Source organism: Megalopta genalis, chromosome 13 (genome assembly GCF_051020955.1).
Source record: "Megalopta genalis isolate 19385.01 chromosome 13, iyMegGena1_principal, whole genome shotgun sequence".
In the NCBI taxonomy this organism is placed as follows: Eukaryota; Metazoa; Arthropoda; class Insecta; order Hymenoptera; family Halictidae; genus Megalopta; species Megalopta genalis.
The window spans coordinates 805,858-832,132 of record NC_135025.1 but is presented as its reverse complement, the minus strand read 5'-3'; the positions used below and the strand labels follow the sequence as shown (position 1 = coordinate 832,132).

General features: G+C 38.4%; 1 protein-coding gene across 4 annotated transcripts in view; it reads left to right on the top strand.

Moving 5' to 3' along the window:
* The window catches only part of unc-13-4A (BAI1 associated protein 3), a 96,917-nt gene that overhangs the window by 38,770 nt on the left and 31,872 nt on the right, over window positions 1-26,275 (top strand). For all 4 annotated transcript variants that reach the window (XM_076526161.1, XM_076526160.1, XM_076526158.1 and 1 more), the window contains exon 3: window positions 715-962. In XM_076526161.1, the coding sequence (XP_076382276.1) occupies window positions 715-962 (248 nt within the window). The remainder of the gene's footprint in view (window positions 1-714; window positions 963-26,275) is intronic.

The following is a 26,275-nucleotide window of genomic DNA, read 5'->3' as shown; positions in this document are numbered from 1 at the left end:
TAAACATACCTCGAACAGAAAAGATAATTTTAGCACTCTCTCATATGTGTACACGGAACTCTCCCTTATGCTGACCTTAAACCTTTCGCAGCTTTAAATATCCTAGAGTTGAAAAAGCCAGAATGATCGCTATTTACAAGAAAGATAACAATATTTTGGCAATTTTAACAAGGAAATTGTTGTTTATAATGCATTTCAAACGCTATCAGATATGTTTAAAAAATCGTAGAGTCAGCAGTTTAACTAAAATCTCATTCGAATCGTCATTAGAATTCTTTTTTCCTTCAAATCCCAGTCACCTTTTCATCCTTCAATATTATTAAAAAACCTGAAACTAGATCTAATTTAAATTGTTATCGATTAAAGTCTGTCTCGACGAATTGGAAGCGTTTCATTAGGAAAGCGTTTCATTCTGCCTGATAGTACAACTTACGTGCGAACAACATAAATGACTGTAAAATGCTCGTAGTCAACCGTCGCCGAGAGAGTTGAATTCCTATGGAGACAATAAAATCCAGACCATCGAAAAGTTTCCGCGTCTCGGCGAAGAGACGAGAATATCCACCTGCGTTCATTCGACAATGTTAGGCGGCGTCATATAAAACTGTCGGCGCCTGAAGAGACGGAAGCCGAGAATGCGCGTTAATCCCTCCGGATACGAACTTCCTTGGAAGACAATTATACCGATCTCGACGCGTCTGTTTACTGTTTCAGGTAGTGCCACCTCCGGGCACTACGCCGTCCTCCCATGGACGCTCATTGTCGACGCGTAGACGAACCCTCGAGTGCACTTCCTCCCCAGGACTGACGGTGCATCCAGCGACAGGAAGTGCATCGGGCAGCACGTCACCGCGCAGAGTCGGTTCTTTTCGGAGGAGCACCGGTTCCTCCGATCGGCCGCCTTTGATGTTCTGTCGAAGGAGACCCTCTTGGCCGGAAGTCGACATACAGGCTACTTCTGGGTAAGTGAGACCTTCTCGATGACACCTCGGCGAGTTATTCCACTGGAGAACGCCGAGTCTTCTACTTGAAACGAGGAACCCTTCAGACGAGCCGTTGAAAACGAACCGTGTCTCCTTCTTTAACCCTCGCCGTACCGATGGTTCAATCAACTTCCCGGGCGGCTACAGGACGCTTACGTAGAATATGCTATAACTCCCGTTATAACCAGAAAGACGTGATTCTTGAGATAGCTTGAAACAACTTTTCCCTTAGTAAAAATGTTGGTTACAGCTTCGTTAAGGAATTATTAACACGTTAAATGGTGGATGTAAACCTTAACACGTTGAATGCCACGCCGGTTTTACAGAAATTGTCCGTGGCGCCACGGTGAATTTTCTTTTATGCGATGCATATAATGTTGAAATATTATCTGCAATAGATAAGTTACAGTGTATAACCATGTTCGACATGTTAATTGCGACGGGAGTCACTGTTTGAATTGACGATGGTAATAATACAAAATTTTAGATATCGACATTTGTTGTAAATTATATATATTTCTATCAATTTGGGCGTGCCGGTCACCGGTGACCCCCGTGGCATTCAACGTGTTAAAATATTTCTATGTTTTTGCACACAAGAGCAATATCAAGTGGAAGTCCAGACGATAGAGAATAAAGTATGGAAAGGAGTGTTCCAAAGTATTTTTCTATTTTCCGATGTAAATACCTGAAAAATAAATTGAAGTGCAACGTGCAGAATGTAAAGTCCTTCTCAATGGGATTGTCGGTCACGCAAATTATGCACATGAACAGAAAATATTCTAATAATAAGTGATGACGTAGGTGGTATTCAATAAGACCACAAGCGAAAGCTGCCTTTACGATCCTGACTTCTTAACATGGATCTTCGTACACAGTGCCCTTACCATTATTTTGTATATTCGTATAGAACCGACGCAGAAAGGAGACTAATTTAAATATAGAATGGTTCGCACGGCACTACACGAAGGTGTCAATTTCGTATTACCATTGAATTTGAATCTTAAGCAAACTTCTAGTTATAGCCTCGTTGGCTCTACTTCTCCAACGCATCGTTAGCTTCTGTTACGTAATACTCCTTTCGTATAGTTCCATCGTTCGAGACTAGCAACGTGATTATAGATAACAGTGGACACCATCGTCTTGCGATGGTCTCATTGATTGCTGTCCCAGTTCTATATTACTTCTCCTTCGCTTGTCATTAATCGTATTTCTGTCATCATTCGCAGGACTGACGGTAGACGGTACCAGCGCGATGATATAATTACAAGGAAAAGACTGAGCCGAAGTTATAACTGTAGAGCGTTGTACAATTGTCGATATTAGAGACTACTACTATGTATTCGACATCAGTTGCAATCAGTAATGGATAAAATGGCACCCTCCAGTCGATAACTCGCCGGGTACTTGTTTGTTTTGAGAAAAATGATTAGTAGAACACAAATGCAATTTTCAGGATTAATTTTTTATGTATATACAGGGTATCCCAAAAATGTCTCGTAATCCGGAAATGGCGGGTTCCTCGGATCAATTGAAGCAACTTCTTCTTTTACAAAAATGTTCTCCGAGGCACCGTTAACGAGTTATTAACGAAAAACAGTGACCAATAAGAATCGAGTACGGCTGACGCGAGGCGGCCCAGCCAACCAGCGCACGAAGCCCAGTTCCGCTCATTGGCTCGGTCGCCTCGCGCCAACTGAGCTCGCCTCTCATTGGTCACTGTTTTTCGTTAATAACTCGTTAACGGTGCCTCGGAGAACATTTTTGTAAAGGAAAAAGTTACTTCGAATGACCCGAGGAACCCGCCACTTTGGGATTGCGAGATATTTTTGGGACACCCTGTATATTCATTTTATAGTTATATCTCTATTGAAAATTATTGTTTTGCATATAGAATCCCAAAAACGCATAGTAATGGATAACTAATCCGATGTCTTCGTTTTCGTCGATGTTAGAATGTGCTATTTAAATCCTTGTAATCTGCCAAATCTTGAGCTGGATAAGTCTCCAATTGATGAAATCCTTGAGAAGCAGTAGCGGGTTTAAACTTCGAATCAAATGTATTTCATTTACTTCATTCGATACACATTTAATCCGGAGTAAATGAAATTTTAATCGCTTCAAGAGATCGGGAAAACTGTTTCTTAAAGTAGTAAGTAATTCGAATTCGCTTAAATTAATCTTGACCAATGTTTGTTGAAAGGCAAGTGCCTCCCTGTTCCAAACTACACATTGATAGCTTAATCTGTTCGTCTCTAAGTTTCTCTAAGCTCTCCAATTAACCATACTAATCCCGTTTATCTAAGGTCACTTTAATTAACTGGCAGCAATGCCACGGTATTTCGAACAGGCAGTTAAGGAATCTGCGTTTAAAGCTTGAAATATTACTTGTATTTGTTGTTAATATTATTTATTATTTATTATTGCTATTTTGCTAGCTTGAGAGACTAATATCTCTTTACATTTCAACGACTGGAGGAAAACGTGTATAAAATAATATGATTTTCCATGAAAAGAGTAATGTCGTCCCATGTAGTCTTTAACATATAACATTTACATTTACCTTGACATGGCTTCTTTGACATTTCTCTATAACTGCACTGCTAACAATCTTCTAACCTTTTATTGTTTCGAATACAATAGACAAACGTGATGAATAGAAATGCGATTTAAAGAGATGACCAAAAGCCTTATATAAACAATAGAATATCTCATACAGATTCAATAATGAATTATGTTAATAATGTCCACATAGAAACGAAAGAATTATAAAATGGAGATTAATCGAACCACTCGATAAAGAAAGAGGCATAATTAGTTCTCGGTGGGAGGATAAGATAGCGTAATTTACGAGTTTTGCTCACGCGAGAAGCGAATTAAATGTGAAATAAATATAAGATATACATACAGCGCACCGTCATTTGGCTGCTACACTAGCTTAATATTGCTATAAAGATTACGACCAGTATTTATTGGCAAGAAAGAAAAATATTTTTGTTTAATATTTCAATAAAAAATATTATCTTCTGCTGACAATATCATTGATCTTTAATTATCATGCTTTGTATGTTTTAAAGTGAAATGTTCTTTCATTTGTCCATTTAATGAATCGCTTTGATTGTATTCATTAGAGATATTGATGTTATAAAGGTATCACTAATTAATAGAAGTCCAATAAAATCTTACAACAGGATTGGACTCGATGAACCGTTGCGTGATTGAACTCCCCTCGGTATGCTACTTCTGTCTGTGTTTAAAAATAATATAGACTCCACTTGTGAAGCTCGAATGACCTTAAGATGTCCTTGAAGCATTCATAAATAAATAAAACATTAGGCGATAGTCTCACCACACTTTTCTGAAATCTTCGAACATCATTGAATTAAAAGAAAACGAACTAGCTCTAATTAATTGAAATCCAGATAATAATCTACGGTTATCGAGTTGTATTTTAAGCAATTGCATTTGTATCGTCGACAACTCGCTCAATTTTTGACAATTATATTAAATAACTTACCGTTATATTAGGAACGACAAAGAAATATTATACGCGAGGTGTTAACGTTTAAATCCTGTCTTTAATATTATTAATAAAATACCGTCATCGACAGCAATGAATTTGCATTCGGTGTTGTTCCACGCGATTCGTGTTTAGTTCCGCCGCGCCGTGTCGTCGTCGTTGGTAGGATTCCCCGACATTATGTTGTTCGATCGAAGTCCCAAGCGGGACACGTCTTCCCGAAGAAGAAAATTCGTATTGTGCAATAGTATATAACAGGTATTTACGTCGTACGCTTGAAAGAAGCCCCTTTTATGCTTCTTGACAAGCGGGAGCGGAGCCGGTATCGGTAAAATAAATTGGAATCGTGAGCACAGGGTGGGAGATTCGATGTTTCTTTCTAAATTTGTCGGAAGCTTTCGCCGATAATGCAGCCGTCGATGAAATCGGGAACAACGTGAACGGTGATAAATCAAACGTCTCTAGCCTGACAGGCTGAAGGACTTCATAAATACAGCCGAAGAATGCCGGCTAATGAGAAACCGAAGTTCCGAGGATAAGGACGGATTGATGGGAGATCCTCGGAGCGAGCGCTTCAAGGGGACAGTGAAAACGACATCCCCTTGGATCCGTCCTGATGATTGCCGTTTCGTTCCGCGCTCGATCGCAGTTCTAACTCCGTCTCCACCATGCCCTCGGCTTAATTAAGAAATAAACGAGATCACGAGGAGTCGCGAACGGAAAGAATAATTTGGAGGTTTGTTACCGATGGCGTCCTTTAATCGATGAACTAGCAAATTTAATAGCAACCTTATGCCGGGTCTACAATGCTGTTCGCGAGCTGTGCTCGCTAGCGATGTGGACATTTTCGCGAACAGCGAATAGAGAACATTGTTCGCTCGCGAAGCGGTACATTGAAAGTACCGTTCGCGAGATTGGAACGTGTCTGGATCAGTATAGCCACGAAAAGTCACTACGCAAGGAGTGAAGTGACAACGCATGCGTAGGGGCGTCTACAGGGTGAACATTATAATTCTGAACTACGTGGACGCCTCACGCCCCTGCCCCCACTCCTTGCGTAGTGACTTTTCGTGATCGCACTGACCTGGACGCGTTTGTAATGCCGGGTCCACGCTGCTCTTCGCGAACAGCTCGTAAGCTGTACTCGTATCTATGACGTAAACTTTTAATAAAATACTTTTGTGATGGATGACATAACGCTACATCTTCTAGACGCTAAAAGTTGGAAAAATCGATTCTACAGTGTACTTGATGATAAACTGTGGTGTCAGTGATGCAGCAGTCATCTATTTACGACTTAAATCAGTTAAAGACCTTTGACGCAACGGGATACTTTTCTTCTTGTTGCTAGAGTAAACAACTCGGATAAAATAATTAAACTAAATAAATAGATAACCGTTGAAACCTTCGGTACACAAAATAATCCGTTTCCGTCAAGCATTATATTGTATATTTTTAGAAAGATTTTTCAAAAAGATCGTTTCGAATTGCTCGTAAAATTAAAGTAATTTCAATAATTTATTGCAATAACATTTTGTATGCTATTTCGAACAACCCAGAGAAGTTTTGCGAGTCCACCGTCTCTTCCATCGTGCGTGAATTTATTCGCCGAAAGAGATTTCAGATCTCATCATTACATGCATTTCAATTTAAACACCGCCAGAAGGAACGATGCCAGACAAGCATGGCAGCGTGTCTCGCCTGCGAAACGCTCGGTGAAAGATCGCGAAAAGGAAGACGAATATATACGTTCGCATAAATTCGCCGAGATTATATGCGAAACTGACACTTGGGATGACGATGGAGTCCTCGAGAAAGGGCGTCGAGGAAAGAAGGTGCGGAAGAAAAGTGAGGAGAGGAATTTACCGGATGCGGCCGCGATAAGAATGAAACGGAACAGGAAGAGGAAGAAATGGAGGGACACGTTCAGGCGTCGCAGTAAATTTTAAATAAAGGCCTTATTACGGTTGCAACAGTGACGCATAAAATGACACGATCACGAGCCTAGGCTGCTGGTGCACCGACCGGAAGGAACGCGAGGAGAGTCGACCGGACAATGCTGGCAGATATGATGTACCAACGTAATTCTTTGCCTGTGTGACATCGTATCTTTGGACGGTCACTTGGTTCAGAAATCCATTTCAGGCAAGGCAGAAGCTCGTTTTACGCGTGTCGGTGGGTGATGAACGGTGCATCTTCCTCCATTGAAGCAACAGAACTGAAATTCAATAATGTGTCAGCTTTCTCACCATTTCCACACATTTTTCTAAAGATCGGACACAATTGCTAGTTGTTAATTTAAAGAGATTATACACGGTACTTGCACGGAACGTAAAGTACAGGGTGTCCCAAAAATGTCTCGCAATCCGAAAGTGGCGGGTTCCTCGGGTCATTCGAGGCAACTTCTTCTTTTGCAAAAATTTTCTCCGAGGCACCGTTAACGAGATATTAACGAAAAACAGTCACCAATGAGAGGCGAGCTCGGCTGGTGCGTGGCGACCGAGCCAATGAGCGAAACTGAGCTTCGTGCGCTGGTTGGCTGGGCCGCTTCGCGTCAGCCGTACTCGATTCTTATTGGTCACTGTTTTTCGTTAATAACTCGTTAACGGTGCCTCGGAGAACATTTTTGTAAAGGAAGAAGTTACTTCGAATGAACCGAGGAACCGGCCATTTCCGGATTACGAGACAATTTTGGGACACCCTGTACAAGTTGCAATAGTACAAATTATACTGTCCAAAACATTGCTACACGTATTTGAAAGTCACTTCTTTCCATCGGTATATTTATTTTTTATAAGCTACAAATTGTTTTACATGGACGAAATTGTATAAATATGGAAGAGGAAAAAGCAAGAATGCTATGTAAGCGCAGTTCTGGAACACTTTATGGAAACGATTAAGCGTTAGCGTGCTTTTATGCAGATAAATGCACATTTCAATTCTGCTAGTACGCATTTCTTGACTTTCAATTTCCTACAATGTTAATAAAAGTGTTTTACTTCGCCTTATCAGATAATTGTTATTCTGATTGAAGTGTGTGAAGTCAGGTTTTTAATTCGATCACAATATAGTTCTACCAATAAGTAACAGATTACTATTTATCATGCTCAGTGTATATTGTAGTGTTCATTATTGTTATTTAAGATTCTACATATATAAGTCAATTGCAGTTTTCCTTTGATATGTATAGTAAAGTATTCCAAACTTGATTTTCAAAGTCTCTCACTATTAATTCAACGCTATCGAGCGATGAACTTATGAAAATAGATTCCAGAATATAAATTTCGATCAAGCTCTCCCGACACGAATATTTGCATAACAGTCGTTTGCTTTTCTATTCACGAGCGTAACAATCAAACTCGATCATTCGACTGTGAAGCATATCCAATGCCGCATTACTCGCCTTCCGCAGAATACAGCTTCGTCAAGAGAAACGATTCGAGTTCGTATCAGTTGTCCGATGAAGCAGCAACCTGTGCTTCGTTGGACAAATTGGCTATGTAACCGGAGCCATTAAGTTTCCACCACAAAATCTGGCTGCGGTTCTTTCCTACATGGGCGTACACGCTGTCTGGCTGCAAAAGAGATAAATGACCCGTGTACTTTACAAGCTTTCGAAAGTTGTAACACCTTGCCCGACGGTACTTCCGAACATGCTACTTAGTCCAGCATTCTGTTCCCTCTATCTCGAACACGAAATAAAACAGAGCTCTTTTCCTAATAGAACTACCCGTCTTTTTGCAACTTCTAAAATAGAATTTAGGTTCACGCGACGCGTGGTTCTATTATTGTGAAGAAACTCTGTTTTATTTCTTGTTCTAGATCGAAGAAAAAGAATGCTAGATTGCATGCCGATCAACACCGTCGACCGGGAGATTCATGGAGAACAAGATTTATTATTTCAGTAAATATTGATAAAACGTAACGAAACAAAGATGTGTCTATCTTGAAATGTCTAAGATTATGTATGGAATGCGACGAAAAGTTTCGTCAATGTTTTACGTTGTAAAATAATCGCCGGCACAAGTCGTCCTTGTTTTAACGATTTACTTGAGACTTCCACATTAAATAACAGAGTACGTAGTAAAAAATAGTTCTTAGTAATAGGGGAAATACTGTTAATTAACGCTATTACAGCGGTCTTGGTCCTATTACCTTTCTTTATAGCTCACAAATGGGTAATGGTTATTTCAGTGCTGCAGTCGTAACGAACGCTATATAGCACATTTGAAGTGCTATGTTTAAAAAAACAATCTGGTAATTTACGTAGATTTCTACGTTTGTTTCAGGCGTTCTTGATCAAATTTCACGGAATTATTGAACTACAATTTTTCGTAATTTGCACAAGCGGACAAATTGATTATTGATATCTTTCGCATGTAAATAAAATATGAAATTTAATATCCTCAAAGATACCAGATACACAAAACATCATGATGATAATTTCATATTTAATGATATTTTCACGAATCTGTTTGGATTTGATTCATTTCGTTGAATGAATTATACAACTTGAAATTGCAACGCGCTTACAAGAGGATACGAAAGTACGATATTCAGAAAAGTTTGACCACCTTGCAACTTCACGATGAACATTTTTTAACTGTTACAAAACATTTAATGCGTTGAAATTAGTGATCGTAAAATTGTGTAATTTAAACAGGCTCCTTCGAAACGAATGGGTAAAGTTGAAGTTAAACCGAAGACAAAGTGTGTTCTGCTTATCCAATATAAAAAGTTCGTGAAAAAATTTATTCTGCACTACAAGGAAAAATTGCATACATGTCTGTTTCTCAACCAACAAGTGAATTTGATTCGCAATTTCGTACTTCGAACAAATTAAATTAAATATTAAATTAAATATTTTACAGTATTTAAAAATGGAAAGTAGATATCTGATTTTATTTGAACAGACGCCGTCTAATTCGTCGTCATTGACAATTTTAATTTATTTTTGACGTTCAAATATAGTCAAAAGCTTCTACCGATCTGAAATAAATTTTGAGTACGAATAAACATTAAGTTACTGGAGAAATAGTCTTCGTATTGTGCAGGCATTATTAATTCTTCAGGTTTTGTGTAATTATACATCTCAACAACCAAATACATCTAACTGGCTGAAACCAATCTTATATTTGGAGAAATGATTTTCCTTCGTGTAGCTTTTTCTACGCAATTAGGTCTTCTCATTAGCGTGAGAATCTACCGAACCGTGGGACTGTTTAGTTCCATTTAATTTAATTTATCTGGGAGGACGCTCCAATAAGTGCAACGAAGCTTCCTGCTTCTCTTCTAAAAGTTTCGTTCCTCTTCAGAGTTTCTCCACGAAATGTGGACCATGCTAAATCGTTTCCTCCCATCCTTCTTCATATTATTCTATCAATTACGATGAAATACACGGTATCGAAGTTATCGATAACGAAAACACAGATCACCTAATTGTTCCGCACAATACGCACAGTGCGCACAATACTGTGTATATTGTGTCTTCGGGCGAAGTCCTGCATACCTTGCGCAAAGTCCGTTCAGTACAGGCACGAAGCGACTCACTAATAAGCCAGATCAAATAATAATACGATTAAATAATTCTTGAGTTGTGTCTCCAAGCTATATTCTACGTGCTTTAGCGTGAGATGCTTTTTAGCAACGTTATCAAAATTTCAGACAACTTTTCGCAATGCATATGCAAACCATTTTTTTCAGGTCAAATACAGCGTTTTCATAAATAAATTTCATGTAACGCAACAAGAAGTACGAACAGAAAATCAATAACGACAACGAACGGACGTTTTCGCTTCATGGATGGTAACGACCACTATCATAAACTGTTGCGATGTATCAAATAGATACATATTGCGTCGATTATTTTCCATTGCATGTTCACAGATACCGGAATTGATCTTTTGGAGGTCTAATTAAATTACCCTCGCAGAATCGTATCAGATAAATTCTTTTGTGAAACGATATTGAAATCACGTACCACATTAAATTGATTCTTTCCGAGCTAATTAAAAAGAGATTTCACGTGTGCACTGGTGATTATCAGATTTCTATACAGGGTGAGTCGTAAATTAATCCTCACGATTCTTCAGCCCCTTCTAATGGTCTGAAAAAGAAAATGTTTCCCATCGAAGTTGATTGGTACTTAACGGACAAGAGATTGCAATTATTTTCGATAGAAAAACAAAGTCACCGTTGTATTTTTAAATGAAATTAGGTAATTTTAACTTCGCAGTATTGTAGGCGACGTCGAGACGAATTCTACGACCAACTAATTGATAATCTATAGATAATATTAAAGACAAAATTGCCATGAATCTTTTGTCACAATATTTGAAATAATTTGGTGACACATAACACCAACATAAATACGTTAATATAATTTATTCCTAGAAAACTATTTGTTTCTATAAACTTCCACGGTCGACTGACAACAATTATAACTTATAACTTATAACAATTCAAAATATCGTGATTTTTTAGTTATGTCACCGGTTAAAGCAAACGGACGATTCATTTTCGCTAATTATTCAGTGTTAGAAATCAGCTGACAAAACATGGATTTACAGAGACGTTGATAGCGCATTAGCAAGCTATAAAGTCAACGTTAAATGTAAAAATTCTGTGATAATGATTTTATCAGCAATCTCAGAGACAGTCTCGATAAATACAGTGAAAATCGAGTTGAATAAACGCCTCCGGGAAATGACGATAACATGTCCGCAGAATTTTTCCCGTAAAAACGACATTATAGCATCGCAACGTATATTATCAACCGGAAGACAACAGCGAATCGGTACTCGTATATTGCGGTAGAATTCACAACACGTCGTGGCCTTAATTGCAAATTAGCGGGGACCGATATTGCCTTGGCCACTCGCCAACTTGCAAGTTCGAAGATAAAGTGATAGCGTGATGGGGGTGGTGTGATGGGGTCTTTGAAAAAACCGACGAATACACCCCAGAGTTACAATTGCTTTAATAAAGCCGGAGCTACGCGCTGTCTAAATTAAAACTGCAGCACGAATGATGCTGCTGGTTGTTTCACGTTTCAACGCTTCACTAGAAACTGCCGAGCACTAAAAGCGCATTATATCTATATGCACAGTTGCTTTGGAACAGTGACGAAGTTGATTTTATTCAGATCCCGTACAATTTTTATCATTCACATTTATTATGTACTCGAATGCAAAAGTTTATCAACCCCTTAACTTGTACGCTCGAGTTAATTCGAGCGCACTGAACAGGCCAAACTGTGCACACTCGAGATAATTCGAGCGTTGTATTTTATGCTACTATAATATATTGAAAACCAAGTGCGATTCCAAGCTGTAAGGCTGAATAAAAGTTATTCTTATCGTTGTTACCAATTAATTCGTAGCGTGAACAAAGCTCGATCTTGTTTCCTCTAAATGGACGAATGGGTCGCATATTTATGACAAATTGGAAGCGAGTTTGTCAAGATTCTGATAATATGATATTTTCCCTCACGTGCTCACACATACACGACGGCAGCTTAAATCGCGTATCTCCGGAGCGCGGATTTACACAGGCCGGAAATTCTAATCTCAATTTCAATCTTTAGGCGCGCGTCATGAAATCGTGGAATAAATTTCAACGCTGCGATTCGTTGCAGTCGTTGCACGGCGAAGCAATATTGTTTACAAAAGTTTCACTAACAACGAGAAGTGAGTATGTTTATGGACTTCAACGATATCATCGCTGAATCTTTTGATTAGCAGAATAAATGTTTTCGCTGCGTTGCTTTTCATTCGGAACAACGTGATTATGCACGGTGTTCGAGGATTAAACGATCAAAATTCACGACTAATTTATTTTCACTCAATGAGTGTGAATAAGTGGAAATATGAAAAATATGTTATATGTATATTGAGTTGGCAGGAAAATAATTTCGGTATTTCAATGTGAAATAAAACTCAATTATTTCTATACAAGGAACGATCATTAATCAGTCGAATATTTCCCATTCTGTTCGATGATTTGTTTATAAATTGAATAGAATTACCATTTACTTTCTATTTTCATCCGTTATTCATTTTTCCCGATAACGTGTTAACAAATTCGTTTCGTTTCTCTTTCTAAGTGCAATATGCTCCGCGGACTTTTAGAAACGGTATTCCCGTTCTGCTGTGGAAGAAAATGTTGTTACTAAAGAATTCCCGTCCCGGTTGTACAAAATGACCAGAGACTTCCTTACCGACAGAAGTTTTCTTCGGAGTTTACGGTTTGTTCTACAACTGTACTCCAATTTTATTGTAAACTCGTATCTGATACCGTAACGCATATAAATGCAAATATGCGATATGAAATACGAAGCAGATTACAGCACGGAGGCCGATAATTTCGAGCGAAATTTTCCCTGAACGCTGGATATAATATTCATTCTACGTGGTCCGGCGAATTGCCGCGCGGAAAAAAGAGTTTCGAGAGATCTCGTGACGGAGAGAATCCGACATTAGCATGCACAGTGTAAACATTCTTTAGTACTTCGTGGATAAAAATGTGATTCGAGGATTACAGGGCGAGATTAAAACGTCCGAAGGAAAAGAAATGTAACGTGCGAGCAAGATGGGACTTCGTTTGTCAGAATAAATATGAGATTTGCGGTTCGTTTAAACGAGCCGAGAAAATACGTTTGTCTCTCGTTCCTCGAGAGATTATAAACTAATTTTTAATAATTGCGTACACCGCAAAACGTCGCCAGCCATGTGGTAAAAATGTGAGTGTAGTTAATCGACTTTAAAGTACTACCCCTTATTCCGCTTATTTCTGAAACATGGCTTAATTTCGACCCATTCATATGTATGGGAAAGCGCGAGTTCGCAATTAGTTTTAAAAGGCAAGTTAGTTCTGCAAATGGAAACTTCGCCATTCTAGATAAACGGATACTAACTGATTCTGTTAGTTTTGAAAATTGCATTTGTACGTATATCTTATAATTAGAAGAGTTTTTTTCATTTTTACTGTCTACATTTTAAACTGCAAATTTTAAAGAAGTGATTTATAAATATGCTTTGGCTGTCCACCCCTTGAAAATATTCAACAATAGACATATCATAAAATTTATAAGATGTTTACGAGAAAGATATTAAATAGATAAAATTAATATAATTTTACGAAGAAAGATCCACATTTATATTAACACTAGAACCACCAAACGATTATTAATACAATATGCTTTCATAAAAAAGTTTATCGAAACAATTTCACATTCATAATTTGATTAACCGTAAAAGACAAAATCAAAAACCAATTATTTCGACCGGTTTGGAAGTTCTAATATTAAACGAAAGATCGTGTATACCGCTGAATATACGTGAAACTATTCAACACGTTTTGCATGATTTACTGATTAAACTTGATAGTACTGAGAAAAATAAGAATGATCTTCGAAAACGTATGAATTGTTCCAATTAACGTCGTCGTTTTAATTTGACAGGCTTAATTGATTCCGTACGAGCAAGTGATATTGTAATTCCTCTTTTTTGAGGTTACTATCAACACCGACACAAAGGGATAGACTACAGGGTTGTGGTTACCAAACTCAGCGGCTTTTCGGGTCATCGAGTTTATAAACCCAAGCGCAGGAGCTTAGTTAGCGTGTTAGAATCTCCACAACATAGGCTGTTGCGGTACCAACGGCGGCGATACAACTGATCAAGGGGTGTCCATGATAGATAAATAGGACATCGAAAATTAAATCATTTTTATACCACGCTTCGCGAAAGTTCTGTAAAGATTGATGAGGTACGAGTTAAAGCTTTCTTCGATCATTTCGTGGCAATGTAGAGTATAAAAGTTGATAATATGGAACATGTGATTTGAAAGGCTTGCCAAAAGCACAGGAATTTATTTCTTCTTCTGTAATTCAACCTTCATGAGAATACGGAGGAACCAAAACAGAATTAAACCGACTCAGATGCGACTTATGGCGACTCTGATATACCGCTGAAAACATCAACCGCATTATTATATTTCAAAAATAATTACGAGCTTAATCGTTGCACGAGTCGCAAAACTTAATTTTATATGTACGAAATACACTTCGTCGTGTAAAATGGAAATACTGTATGTGAAAAAAGCTATTTTGGATTCAGAGTTAAAATGGATTCGAGTGTGATGGGTTATCCTCGCTACTGGCGCAACAGAAATAAAATTGGATATTTCGAAAAAGTCGTCCGAACATAGTTTGTAAACAAGATTGAAAACGGCAACGGTTTGTAAAACGGTGTTTGTTACACTAGTCATCAGACAGGAGCACGCGTACCAGATTGAGTTTTAATTGCATTTTTGTCGGGAACGAAACCAGCAATGGGTTTCGGTTATTCTTCATTTTCGTTCCCTTCGAATCGTATTATGTTCTCGACCTTGCTAATATCACGAATTTTAGTTCACCCTGTACATTATACAGTTCCGGTAAAACAATCGAATAAATTTAAACCGATTAGTTTATAACGTCGCTAATGTGATTAAGCATGTTTGAACAACGTTTATAAGCAAGTCGCTGATGTCATCAAAATCGTTAATGCGCCAATTTTCTCGTATACGTTTCAATTCATTTTAACAATTAGTGACCTAATTTCGCCATGCGTCCTTTTTTAATGGAATCTGGTCAGTTTCATCGGTGTTTCGAAGCAACGCATGGTTTCGTTTTTCATTGACGAACGGAAACGCGCAACGCCAGTGGTCGCGAACAGCGACTACCAATTCGTTGTTTGCAGAAAAATGTAATACACGGTATCACTAAATGTTTTGTGTTACTATTCTTACGGTAAGCATTGCAACAGGTCGGTCAACATTGCCAACTATGAATGCTGCAAGGAATTCGATGCAATGTTTGTCGTTGACAACCGCTTGTAGAATTACTTTATTTTCTCGAACGAAACTAAAGTGTATAACAGTGTCCTTTGTAACTTTATTTAACGTTGTGAGAAAAGCCTGCTGCATAGGGAGACACGCGAAATCGTTTCTACAATCGCTGTAAATATGTAAAAACGGTGCAATGTTCAATTAAGAGAAAAGGTTAATTCGTTGAACGCGTGCATTTAAAAATAACACGAACTTAAATTTCCAATCTTTAACGAGAATTTTTTCTACAATTTTTGAAGCTACGAGAAATTCGCTACGAAAATAATTAAATAGATAGCAAGTTGAGTCGACTTTTCTTAATACCTGGCAAAATGTTTCGCCATCTCGCCAAAAACAGGACAATTCGCTTCGTGTTGTGTTCCGTTCACCAGAGAAATGGAGAAATGTTTTCTCCGGAGCTGCACAGTCTCATAATTCAGGAGTTTCGTTTCCAGTTGTACGTAATTAAATCGCGCTGATTAACCGCTACATTTTGCTGCGTTTCGTTCGCTCGTCATTGGGTCCTTTATTCCAAAAGGTCATAGAAACGAAGTTTCGTGAGCCCATTATGCTCGCTATAGCATCCAATTATAACAGTTCTGCATGCTATAGAATTAGAAACGTAAACTTTTCAATAGTCGATGCACATCTTTCGAACATATTACAACAGTTTTTGTCAGTACTCGATAGTAGATTTTTAATGTTGGTTTAATTGGTTCAGAATTAATTTGAAATAAGTATAGCATTCGTTACCGATATTTCTAATATTCTTCGCTGAATACATTGATGTTTGTGTAGTCGCGGCGTTTCATTATTAAATTATTTCCGAAAGAATCGTTCGCTTAAACCCTTCTCCCATAACATGGTGTCAGACTGGTTACGACGATTTACAACATGATTTACAACGTTATTCGCGTCTTCTAAATCAAAATAAAGTTCTATCCTTCCATTGCAAATGTTAAAAAATTAAAGCAATGGATCAGAAACATTCGATACAAATGATCTGTTTCACCTGGGAAGTTATTAGTGACAAGCAAGTGTTAGTCAACGTAGTTAACTAGTTAAAATTTTGTTATCTTTGCTTCGATTTCTTTCTTATTCTTTTCGAGAATTAGCTTTATTTTCTATGTGTCAGAACACTGGAAAAGTAAATGGTTAGCGATGAACGAACTGAACCAAAAATTGTGATGACTTGCTTCTTGAAATTGTTTCCGATACAGAATGAAAGGTATTCGACGATTGGTTCGAATTTCTCGAAGTTTTCGAAAAAGAAGACTTCCGAGAAGCAGCTGGAAGCTATTCGCATACTTCATCATGGAAAAATGTACGTCGTGTCGGTGACAGTTGAATCCCTTTTCGAGGAGTAATGGCGGTAAAATATTCTCTCACGGTTCTCTGCGAAAATAATCATAATAAATAAGAGACTATGCAATTCTGGAAAGAAAATTATACAAAGTACGGGTCGACAATTATTAAATTACTTCGACGCGCATTGCCTTCTGGGAAAGCAGTCTCGCGAAAATTCTACCAGAATGAGAAGGCAACAAGATCTAAATGATACATTCGTATGTCAAAAATGTCACTGTCACCTAGAATACTCACGAAAACTATTATTATTAGTCAGGATATTTCGTTCTGTTTCAGCAGATTTGCCAATTCTTCTTATTAGAAAAGAGGATTTCTCCTTCTTTTAGGAAAAGAGGATTAGATTGCCTGTTTTAAGCGATACACTCTTCAGAAAAATATTAATTTTTATATTACTTTTAAATACACAGCGTCCATCGTTATGGGAGAATTTTCGCAAAACTTAAATCAAATGACAAAGCATTAAAAAGCTTAACGTGAGTACATATGCCAATACATTTTTAGTCCGTTGCACGTACAAGGTCAAGGGGTCGAAAGGTCGTGGTCACGTGCCCACGGCGGGACGCCCTTGTTCCTTGCATGTTACCTTTTATCTCGCCTATGGACGAGCGGATATATTTCTTTCGGGGTCTTTACTCTCGCGCCATTACCTCCATTAAGTCGACCACAGTGGTGTTGCCATTTTCTGGAAAGTGGCGAGCATCGATCAAGCTGTGCATACGCTGTCAAGAGGGTCCATTTCCTTCTTCAGACTCGCACGAGACGTTTCTCGAGTATCGATTCAATGCGGCTGTTGGATCTCGTTCTCGAGAGGAAAAGAAAAGTCTCTGTAAAAATAAAAGGCTTCTTCATTGTACTTATGTAGCGGATTCGGGAGTCTTTTTCTTTTTCTCTGCGCTGCAACAAATCTAATCGGCGAAAGGAACCATGATGTTCTCGCATCGTTAGATCTCTTTCGCATGGCGATTCCCGAATCATGATTCACATTTGTTGGATACCAACCATACATGTAATTCAATGGGACCATTCGAGCGGCGCGAAAGGGTCCGGATCGAGAAATTCGGTGACATTTTGTCAAAAAATCATCTTTCTACCATCGATATCTACCAAACTCTTACTACCTTCTGCTATTTTCTATATAATTGTACAGATTCGAAAAAGACTTTCGAAAAAACTGATCCGAGTCCAATCAAATTCGAAAGAAACGTTGTTTTTTTTTACATTTTGAAGACCTAACAAAATTGTGCAACATTCTCTGTATTTTCCAGAGCTTAATGATCTTCAGCAATCGCGAACAAAATGCATCGCAACGCGACATCGTCCGCAGATTCGGGAAAAAATCAGCGTGCGAGACATCGTCGTTACTATTGCTGTCACTATCACCAATAACTCGATTTTTCGATTGTCGAGACTTCACTGTAGTACGCATTGAATGCCGCTTGAAAACTGCAGACACAAAATTCAAGCAGACCACGGTACTTTCGTCGGAATAGTCCGAAAAACGTTCGGTTGTAAATATGAATAGAAGAATGACTTAACCAGCGGTTAAAACGGTGCGACACAAAATCGGAACTATGTTAGCAGAAAAACTAAAGAAAATTTCATATTTCAATATACTGCCGATCTTTATGCATTTATGGTGTGTGCAAGTTTGCGAAATGCAAGGAGACACGTGCATTTCCACAAAAAATTCAAGTCCTTTGGTCCAGTTTTAAAAAAGTGATCGCGTTTCAAAGGGTGTACGAACGCTTTTGTGGGCCACTGTATATCACAACTCTGTATTAGGGTAGTACAGTAAACCAGTTAGGATACTACTGAACCACCTTAATATAATTTAAACCGTAAACCAATTGAATCGGATTATTTGCTCAACAATTCATGGATTCGAATCACTCGCCATAGTCAATAGTTAACACTGTTGTCTTATGGCACAATATTCCAGCATCCAGTCGATACACCTGATTCCAATTATTGAATAAAGCATCGATTCCAAAGCCATTATATACGCGACACAGTTGCAAAATCATTAAAATTCAGTGAAAGAAATAAAAAGGCTGGAAATCGTCGTCATTTCACTTTTTCTTCGTTATCCTTTATTTTTTTCCAAACCCGAGTCTCTTCGAATACGACCGGACGTCCGGCGAAGCAATTTCCAATTCGTTTTAATAAAACAATCAAAGGGAACTGGTTTGTTCCATCGATAGACCAGCCAGTGATGCCATTCGAGACTTTATCGCTGTTACCATCCCAAAGAGGAAAAATAAAACTGTGACGCAATCGGAAAACATAGGTAACCAATGATGCTTCGGATCTGGAAACGATCAAACTGAATTTGCCCAGGATCATGAAAGCATCCGGCATCGTTAGGATAACAAGATCACCGAAGTACGTTTGAGGACTAATTTTTTCACGTTTCGACGGTTGATTAAACCCTGCGTGACCGTTATGTTCATTTACTAAATATCCTAAAATATCCTAAATATCCTAAAACAGTTATTTAAAGTTTTTCACAAGGTTCGTTACACGAGAACGCAATTGTTCTTACCACGATATAACATTTCGTTGCAGATTAGTTTACCCTGTGTACAGGGTGGATCACGCAACGTGATCAGCTTAATTTATTCTGTTTTTATTCTTTCAATAAAATAACATGGTTTAAGGAGAGCTTTAAGTTGATCGTATTAAATCTTTTCTTAACTCCTTTTTGCCCGGACTTGTCAAGGTTTTTTTTATAGGTAAATCTACAATTTCTTTTATTTAGATCCAGAAAAAAAATGAGTTACGATGCTTAGCCGAATTTGTCTTAGCATCCCCTAAACGATGGATGCCAAAAAAAAGTGATAGTGACCTTGACAACTCTGGGGGAGAAAAGGGTTAACAAAAAATTTGGAACGATCATCTTAAAACTCTTCTTAAACTATATTATTTTAAATTGAAACCAAAGAATGAATGGTTTCCCGATTGGAATGTCGGCGTTATTATTAAGAGAATTTCGAATTTGCAGTCAAATGAATTCAGTCCGCAGGTTTCCGTTCGTAGTATTTCTTTGTTTATTGAGCGGGTCTCGAATAACGGTTCGCAGCACGCGAGGAACGTCAAGGAAAAGAGTATCGCTGTCCTCGATATCGATTCCAACGGAAAGGATCACGAGGATAAAACGATGAACCCGATAACACAGATCGGATTAAAGGGGGAACGTCGCGGTAAAGGGCTCGGGGAAATCGTTTGGGTTACACTTGCTCCCCTATCGTTTACTCTCTCTCTGGAATGGTGAAAGTCAGAACTAGAGGCAGAGAAAGAGACAGAGAAATAGACAGAGAAAAAGAGAGAGAGAGAGAGAAAAAGAAAGAAAAAGAAAGAAAGAAAGAAAGAGAAAGAGAGAAGGCACGCGACGTAATTATCGTTTGTTACTGTCGGGTGCAATTAATAAGCTACAGGTATTACGCCAGGTATTACTGCGGGCTCGTTAATTCTACATGCTCTTGAAAACTGAATATTATATTCGAACGCGAGGAATATTCATGCGGATTCAGATAAATGGCTGATTAAACGAAGTACTCCGAATGCAAGAAACTTAACGGAGAGTTGTCAACGAGACAGTATTCTCTTTTTATCCATGAATATCCAGCACTTCATTAAAGCGTCGACATTCTTTCAGATTATGTTCTTCCATCTAATTGAATCAAGAGTTATTAAATGTCCCTAGTATTATTAACACGTGATGTTACATAAACAATTTTGCCCTCATTTGTCACTCAATTTCACACACTGTTTCCCGCTTTGGAACGATAATTGGTACATTCTCCGTGCCGATATATTACTGCGGATAATGATGAAAAATGAAAACGTTGTGGAAAATAATGTCACCGTTTCGTCTTCATTCGTTCTTGTCGTAAATGCATAAATTTGATGTCTAGTTATTACTTATATTAACTGTGAAATTGTATGTAAATAATCTTCTCTCAATCTTGCTTTATCCTGCTTTAATTTTTCGTAAAAAATGATTCATCTTTCTCTATACTATGCAGTGTTTATGATTATGTCAGTTCAACATCGAGAAACAAAATGAACTGAGACAATAAGAGAGATAGGTAGAAACAAATAAACTTTTCGTCACTGGTCTAGAAAATGTTGCACAAAAGAGAATGAAATGATAAATTTAGTATAGGGCAACTAAATTTTGATTTCTTTTTACGGTCAGCACGTAACAGAATGGTAAAAACCGCCGTGCTTTTTATTACCCAGTTTAATTGTACGATTGATTTAATTAACCCTTGCTATTAAATCGTGGATGATTCTCTTCTTTGCATTTTTACGATATAAATTTGTACAGATGGTATGTACCAGATGTATGGTATCTGATGAATGTGAAACATTTCTGTTATCCTGTAAAATATTTCTGTTATCTCTTAAAACATATTTTTCCCGACTTTATTGATTTTTCCCCCTGTCACTGAATTTTTATTGCATAGCATGCTCTCGTACTGTTCTGCTTTGTTTCACACTGCGCAATACTTTATTGAAGCTTAACCATAGTCGTGTCATAAGAAGCTTACTTCCGTTCAACAGTTTCTGCTTTTATTCCAATATTTGATCGAGTTCGCATTGGATTCAACTGCAAATGTTTTCTAACATAAACCAAAGAGACTTTCTGACAAAAAAAAGAAACAATACGAAAGCTGATCGTAGTGACATAAAATCTGCTAAACAGAAATAAGTGAAGTGTTATTTTATTTAAAATTTATAGAACTCGTTCCACTTTTTATTTAGTCTAATTTTATATAAAGATCCGCCATCTGCCAATAATAATCAAATTTAAAGGATTCTTTGATAACTTAGCTTCAAATAATCTGAGGAACTCGCCACTTTCGGATTGCGAGACATTTTTGGAACACTCTGTATGTATATAAGAACAATAACGTTTCCCTGGCGTAGCTAAAGCCAATACAATTATAATTTTAAAGCGATACTCATGATATCCATATAATGAATTATTGCATCTATTACTCGACTTCCATTGCATCTTGAAGGTTATGCTAATTAAATCTTCAAGAACTGAAATTGTTTGCAATGAGAAAGAAGAAAAAGTCGGACGACATGTTTGACATGTACAAATAATGTAACAAATATAAAAGTTTTGTGGAACTTTAGCTGCTACTGAAGATGTTCTAAGACCGAAGAAACTCGAAGTTTCTTAGAAGCTGACCTTCTTTCGACGCGAACAAAATTAAGGAACCAGAAGGCACGAATGTGGCAACTGAAACGACTTTTAAAGCAAGCCGATATGATATCGAAAACTTCGAGAAAACTAGATAAGTTTCATATCTATATTCAACGTAGCATAAATTAAAAACTGGAGAATCTGCGAAAATGTACATATTGTTCAATATGTATCGATGTACAGATAATTAGTATTGTTCTCTCTGATGTGTTTACATTTTGCTGTTTTTTCTAGTCATTTTTATTATAAATGCGTCGCACCAGCAATCTAGTTATTACTTTAGCTGTACAGGGATCACGTGTTCAATGAATATTTAGGGTTTCGCGAAATTAGATCGCGAACTAATTACACGATTGAAGTAATACATGGAAAGTATCTTCTACATCGCAAATGAAGGCTTTGTGGAGAAGCTATATCATTTTTAAGCCACGTTTCATTCGTATCTCATCGCATCGATGTTCCCCTTTGAACTTTCCTGATACGTCTTCCGTCGAAGTTCTAGACGCAGATGCTGAGAAACGTCAAAGAAGGTCGCGCGAAAGTAGGTAGGGTACAAGGAAGAAAGGGGAAAATAGAGGGCCGCGGGACTCGGGTAAGCGTTTCCCGCATTGAAATTCCACTTTCAGGGGGCCAACGCGGGAGGGGAACTCTTTGTGCCTTCTATCCAGAGAATAAATTAAATAAACCACGAACGGGATGAGAGCAATGTCAGATTTATTCTTGTACCTCAAACGTTAACAAAATCCGTGCCGTGTGGCGTACACTCCGCCCGCGGAAAAAGCTGGCGAAAAATTGTATTCCTGACGCGAATATAATTACTCTACAACATTAAAAAACACACACACTGCCTGTCCCCCAACAAGATTATCCGCCCTTCCGATTCTTTGCGAAAGAGCTTTTCATTATCTTCTCGAAATGAAGTGTGTATAAAATTGTATTTCGTAATATTTCACTATGTCACGTTTATTTCTCGAGAATGCTACAAACTAGAACGTCCCTAGAAATATTGGGAAATTTTCTTCATGATTGAATTTATTGTGGACTTGAAGAGAGAAAGAGAGAGAGAGAGAGGACGACGTTTCCTCTTTACAACGTCCATCTAAAGCTTGGCGTATGACTCCTTTGGCTGTTTCATGGATCAGAAATAAGGATCAAGTTCGGTCGTCTAAAGCACTCATGATGTGTTACCTTGTGCCACTATAAAGTTGGCGAAATCATTTTCTTTTAAGACTCGGTAAAACGATAAAGAAAAGGTATACCATAGCAAGATTTAGGGAATCATTATAAACGAGAAGCTTTAATCATTGAATTCGATTTATCCCTGATAAAGTTTTTGAATGTTTATAATGTAGATTCTATGCGATCCATTTCCGTGAAAAATTATATGTTACACCATGCAAAAATATCTCAGAATAAGATATATAATTCTATACAGCTAGAGGAACTTCGTACGAAAAATAATCGATGGAAGGAGAAATTATTTTCTCCATTTGCACGTGCCACTGTATCGCTTCTTTCGCCGGAATAATGCTCTAGGTCTTCAAATCGAGGGTAAATCTTCCGACGGTTTTCAAAATTATTTCTCTCGAGCGCAGAGGATATTCGAGAAGGAATTACGACGCAGCGATCGTCTCGTTTCAGTGCTCGGGTGTAACGAGGGACCAATGTCAAACGGTACACGTGGAAATCCAGTCTAAAAGGGAGAATCGTCAGATTTCCCAGCGATCTACCATGGCCGTTTATTAATACCGTATCCGTCGGAATATGCGGCTCCGTCGCTTTATAGAAATTAGTGCAGCGGGGCGTGTTTAACAAGGTGAGCATGCCGCGCTCCTGGGGTACAGTATCGAGGACTCGGCCTGTTTAACGAGGACAGGTTTCTTTTCCTTTTTCGCCGTTTCTCAGATTTCAGTTTATGCGGTCCGTCGTGCTTCTTGGCCTTCGTGTTTTACAGCGAACTTCGATTGTTTCACTCGACAACTTATGCTTACAGGGTGTCTCAAAAATGTCTCGCAATCCGGAAATGGCGGGTTCCTCGGATCATTCGAAGCAGCTTCTTACTTTACAAAAATGTTCTCCGAGGCACCGTTAACGAGTTATCAACGAAAAACAGTGACCAATGAGAATCGAGTACGGCTGACGCGAGGCGGCCCAGCCAACCAGCGCACGAAGCCCAGTTCCGCTCATTGGCTCGGCCGTCTCGCGCCAAGCGAGCTCGCCTCCCATTGGTCACTGTTTTTCGTTAATAACTCGTAAACGAAGCCGCGGATTGCATTTTCGCTAAGGAAAAAGTTGCTTCACATGACCTCAGGAATCCCCTACTTTCGGATTGCGAGACATGTTTGGGACACCTATTATATAATACATATAAGGCATGTTAATCATTGTCTCACATTGTGACCCGATCAAATTGCTCTTAAAACAGCAATCTATAGTAATATAATATTGATTATTAATTAAGTATATACGACTGATTTTCCAATACATTTTTCTTGGATACAAAATCATTTCGTTATTCTCGTTCATCTTATTTCCATCTCCACTTACACCACCTTTCGGCGCCATTCTCTACCAAAGTGCAATTGAAAGAAAAAATCTTAATAACAATAAAGACCGATAACAGATTAATAATTCATTTCAAAGCGTTACTTTCGGTTTGAAAATTTTTCATATACTTGCTGCTATTTATTTCACTGTCAACTCAATACCGACTTATGTCTTTGAACGTGAGATATTCTATCAAAAATATGTGGGAATTTTTGCTTATCTAGCTCCGTCATGCTTTATAGAATATCCTACATAAACACTCGGTCGCCTGCCGCTTCTGTAGTTTTCTTTTACCTCATGGAGCAGGGGGCCAGATCGATTCCGTAACGTGAGAAATCGTCAGGCGTTGCTATTTGTCTCTCCTTTTGTAGGTTACGCATTTCTGTCTTACTGTCAAAACGTAATAGGATACCATTATACCGCGGATTTTCTCTAACAATACAGAAGATTTCCCTCACTTTGCCTAAAGAGAAGCATCCGTTTGACACGACTCGCAAAGAATGCCCTTTAGAATGAGATACAGATAACTCGAATTTTAACAATCGGAAGGCCGGTCTCGGTATAAATATTGTTATTTGACTATTGAGCGTTTAACAATTAATTAAATAAATTAAATGTTCACATGTACTCGTTAGGGACTGTGGAAAAACTAATGCGTCGATCTGTTCGAACAGTTTGTCTTTGGACAAACACAATGTCCGTACGATGATTGCTCGCAAAGTTTCTACCGACGTCTAAAGAGGCTCACTTTCGGTAGTTCATCCTTCGTAGAAGCAAGATAAGGAATATGGCACAGATTGTCAGTCGACCTAACGCGATTTACCAATATTTCATATTTTCTTGAGCGCATTTCGACCGCGTCCTCGTCCCGTTTCCCCGGTTCGATGCGCATTATTTAGACTAATTTCCCCGCGGGAGTGGAATTAACCCACTTTGTACATTCCACGGTCGCAATTCTTCACGGTCGCTCCGAGAATTTTGTCTCCGGAGGTGGAAGGCTCCCAACGAGATAAACGGCAGCTCGATAACAAAAGACCTCTAACGGGCTTACATTCACATCCCAGTCGTTTTACCGGCTCCCAAAGGCTCCTCCAGCGGCCTGTAAAATATTTAAGCTTCTTCGCGTGGCTGCTCGTGAAACCTGACACGTAGTTGCTCTCTTCCTTCTTAGGCCACGATTTCTGAAAATTTCACGGGCTTTCAGTGGCGAAGAACGTGGCTGCGGGCCGGTTACCGCGCGTATCTTTCATGTGAATCCATTAGCTAGATTCGTATTAATTGGAGTAACGAAGGAAAGCCATATTTAGGGCGTCCTACGACTATCGTACGCCGATCTCACCTCATTCACCATGACGTCGCGCGATCTAATCTTTCCATTAAGCGTTGGTCTGAGAATGCTAACCGTAATCGTTCTTATTGAATTCGTGATGTGCCGTGGTGATTGCATTTCAGCCGTGTAAACTGTGCAGTGAAGTTTGCATCTAAAGGATCTTTCTATTATGCATAGTGTCACTTCTGCACTTGTCCACGTTTGTGTAGAGGAGACCGGGGCTGGATGTTTCGATTTTCGAGGAAACATAAAAATTGACTAAGAAATAATGCAGTTACTTCGATCGTTCCTGACTGATCTATTGCTAAAATTTATTATAAGATATATCTAAGAACGTATATCTATAATTTCAAGTAAGTCATTATTTCTAGAGAAGAGATTCCATAGATAAACGATAGTATTAAGGACCAAGAATATTAATAATTAAGAGATTATAAATT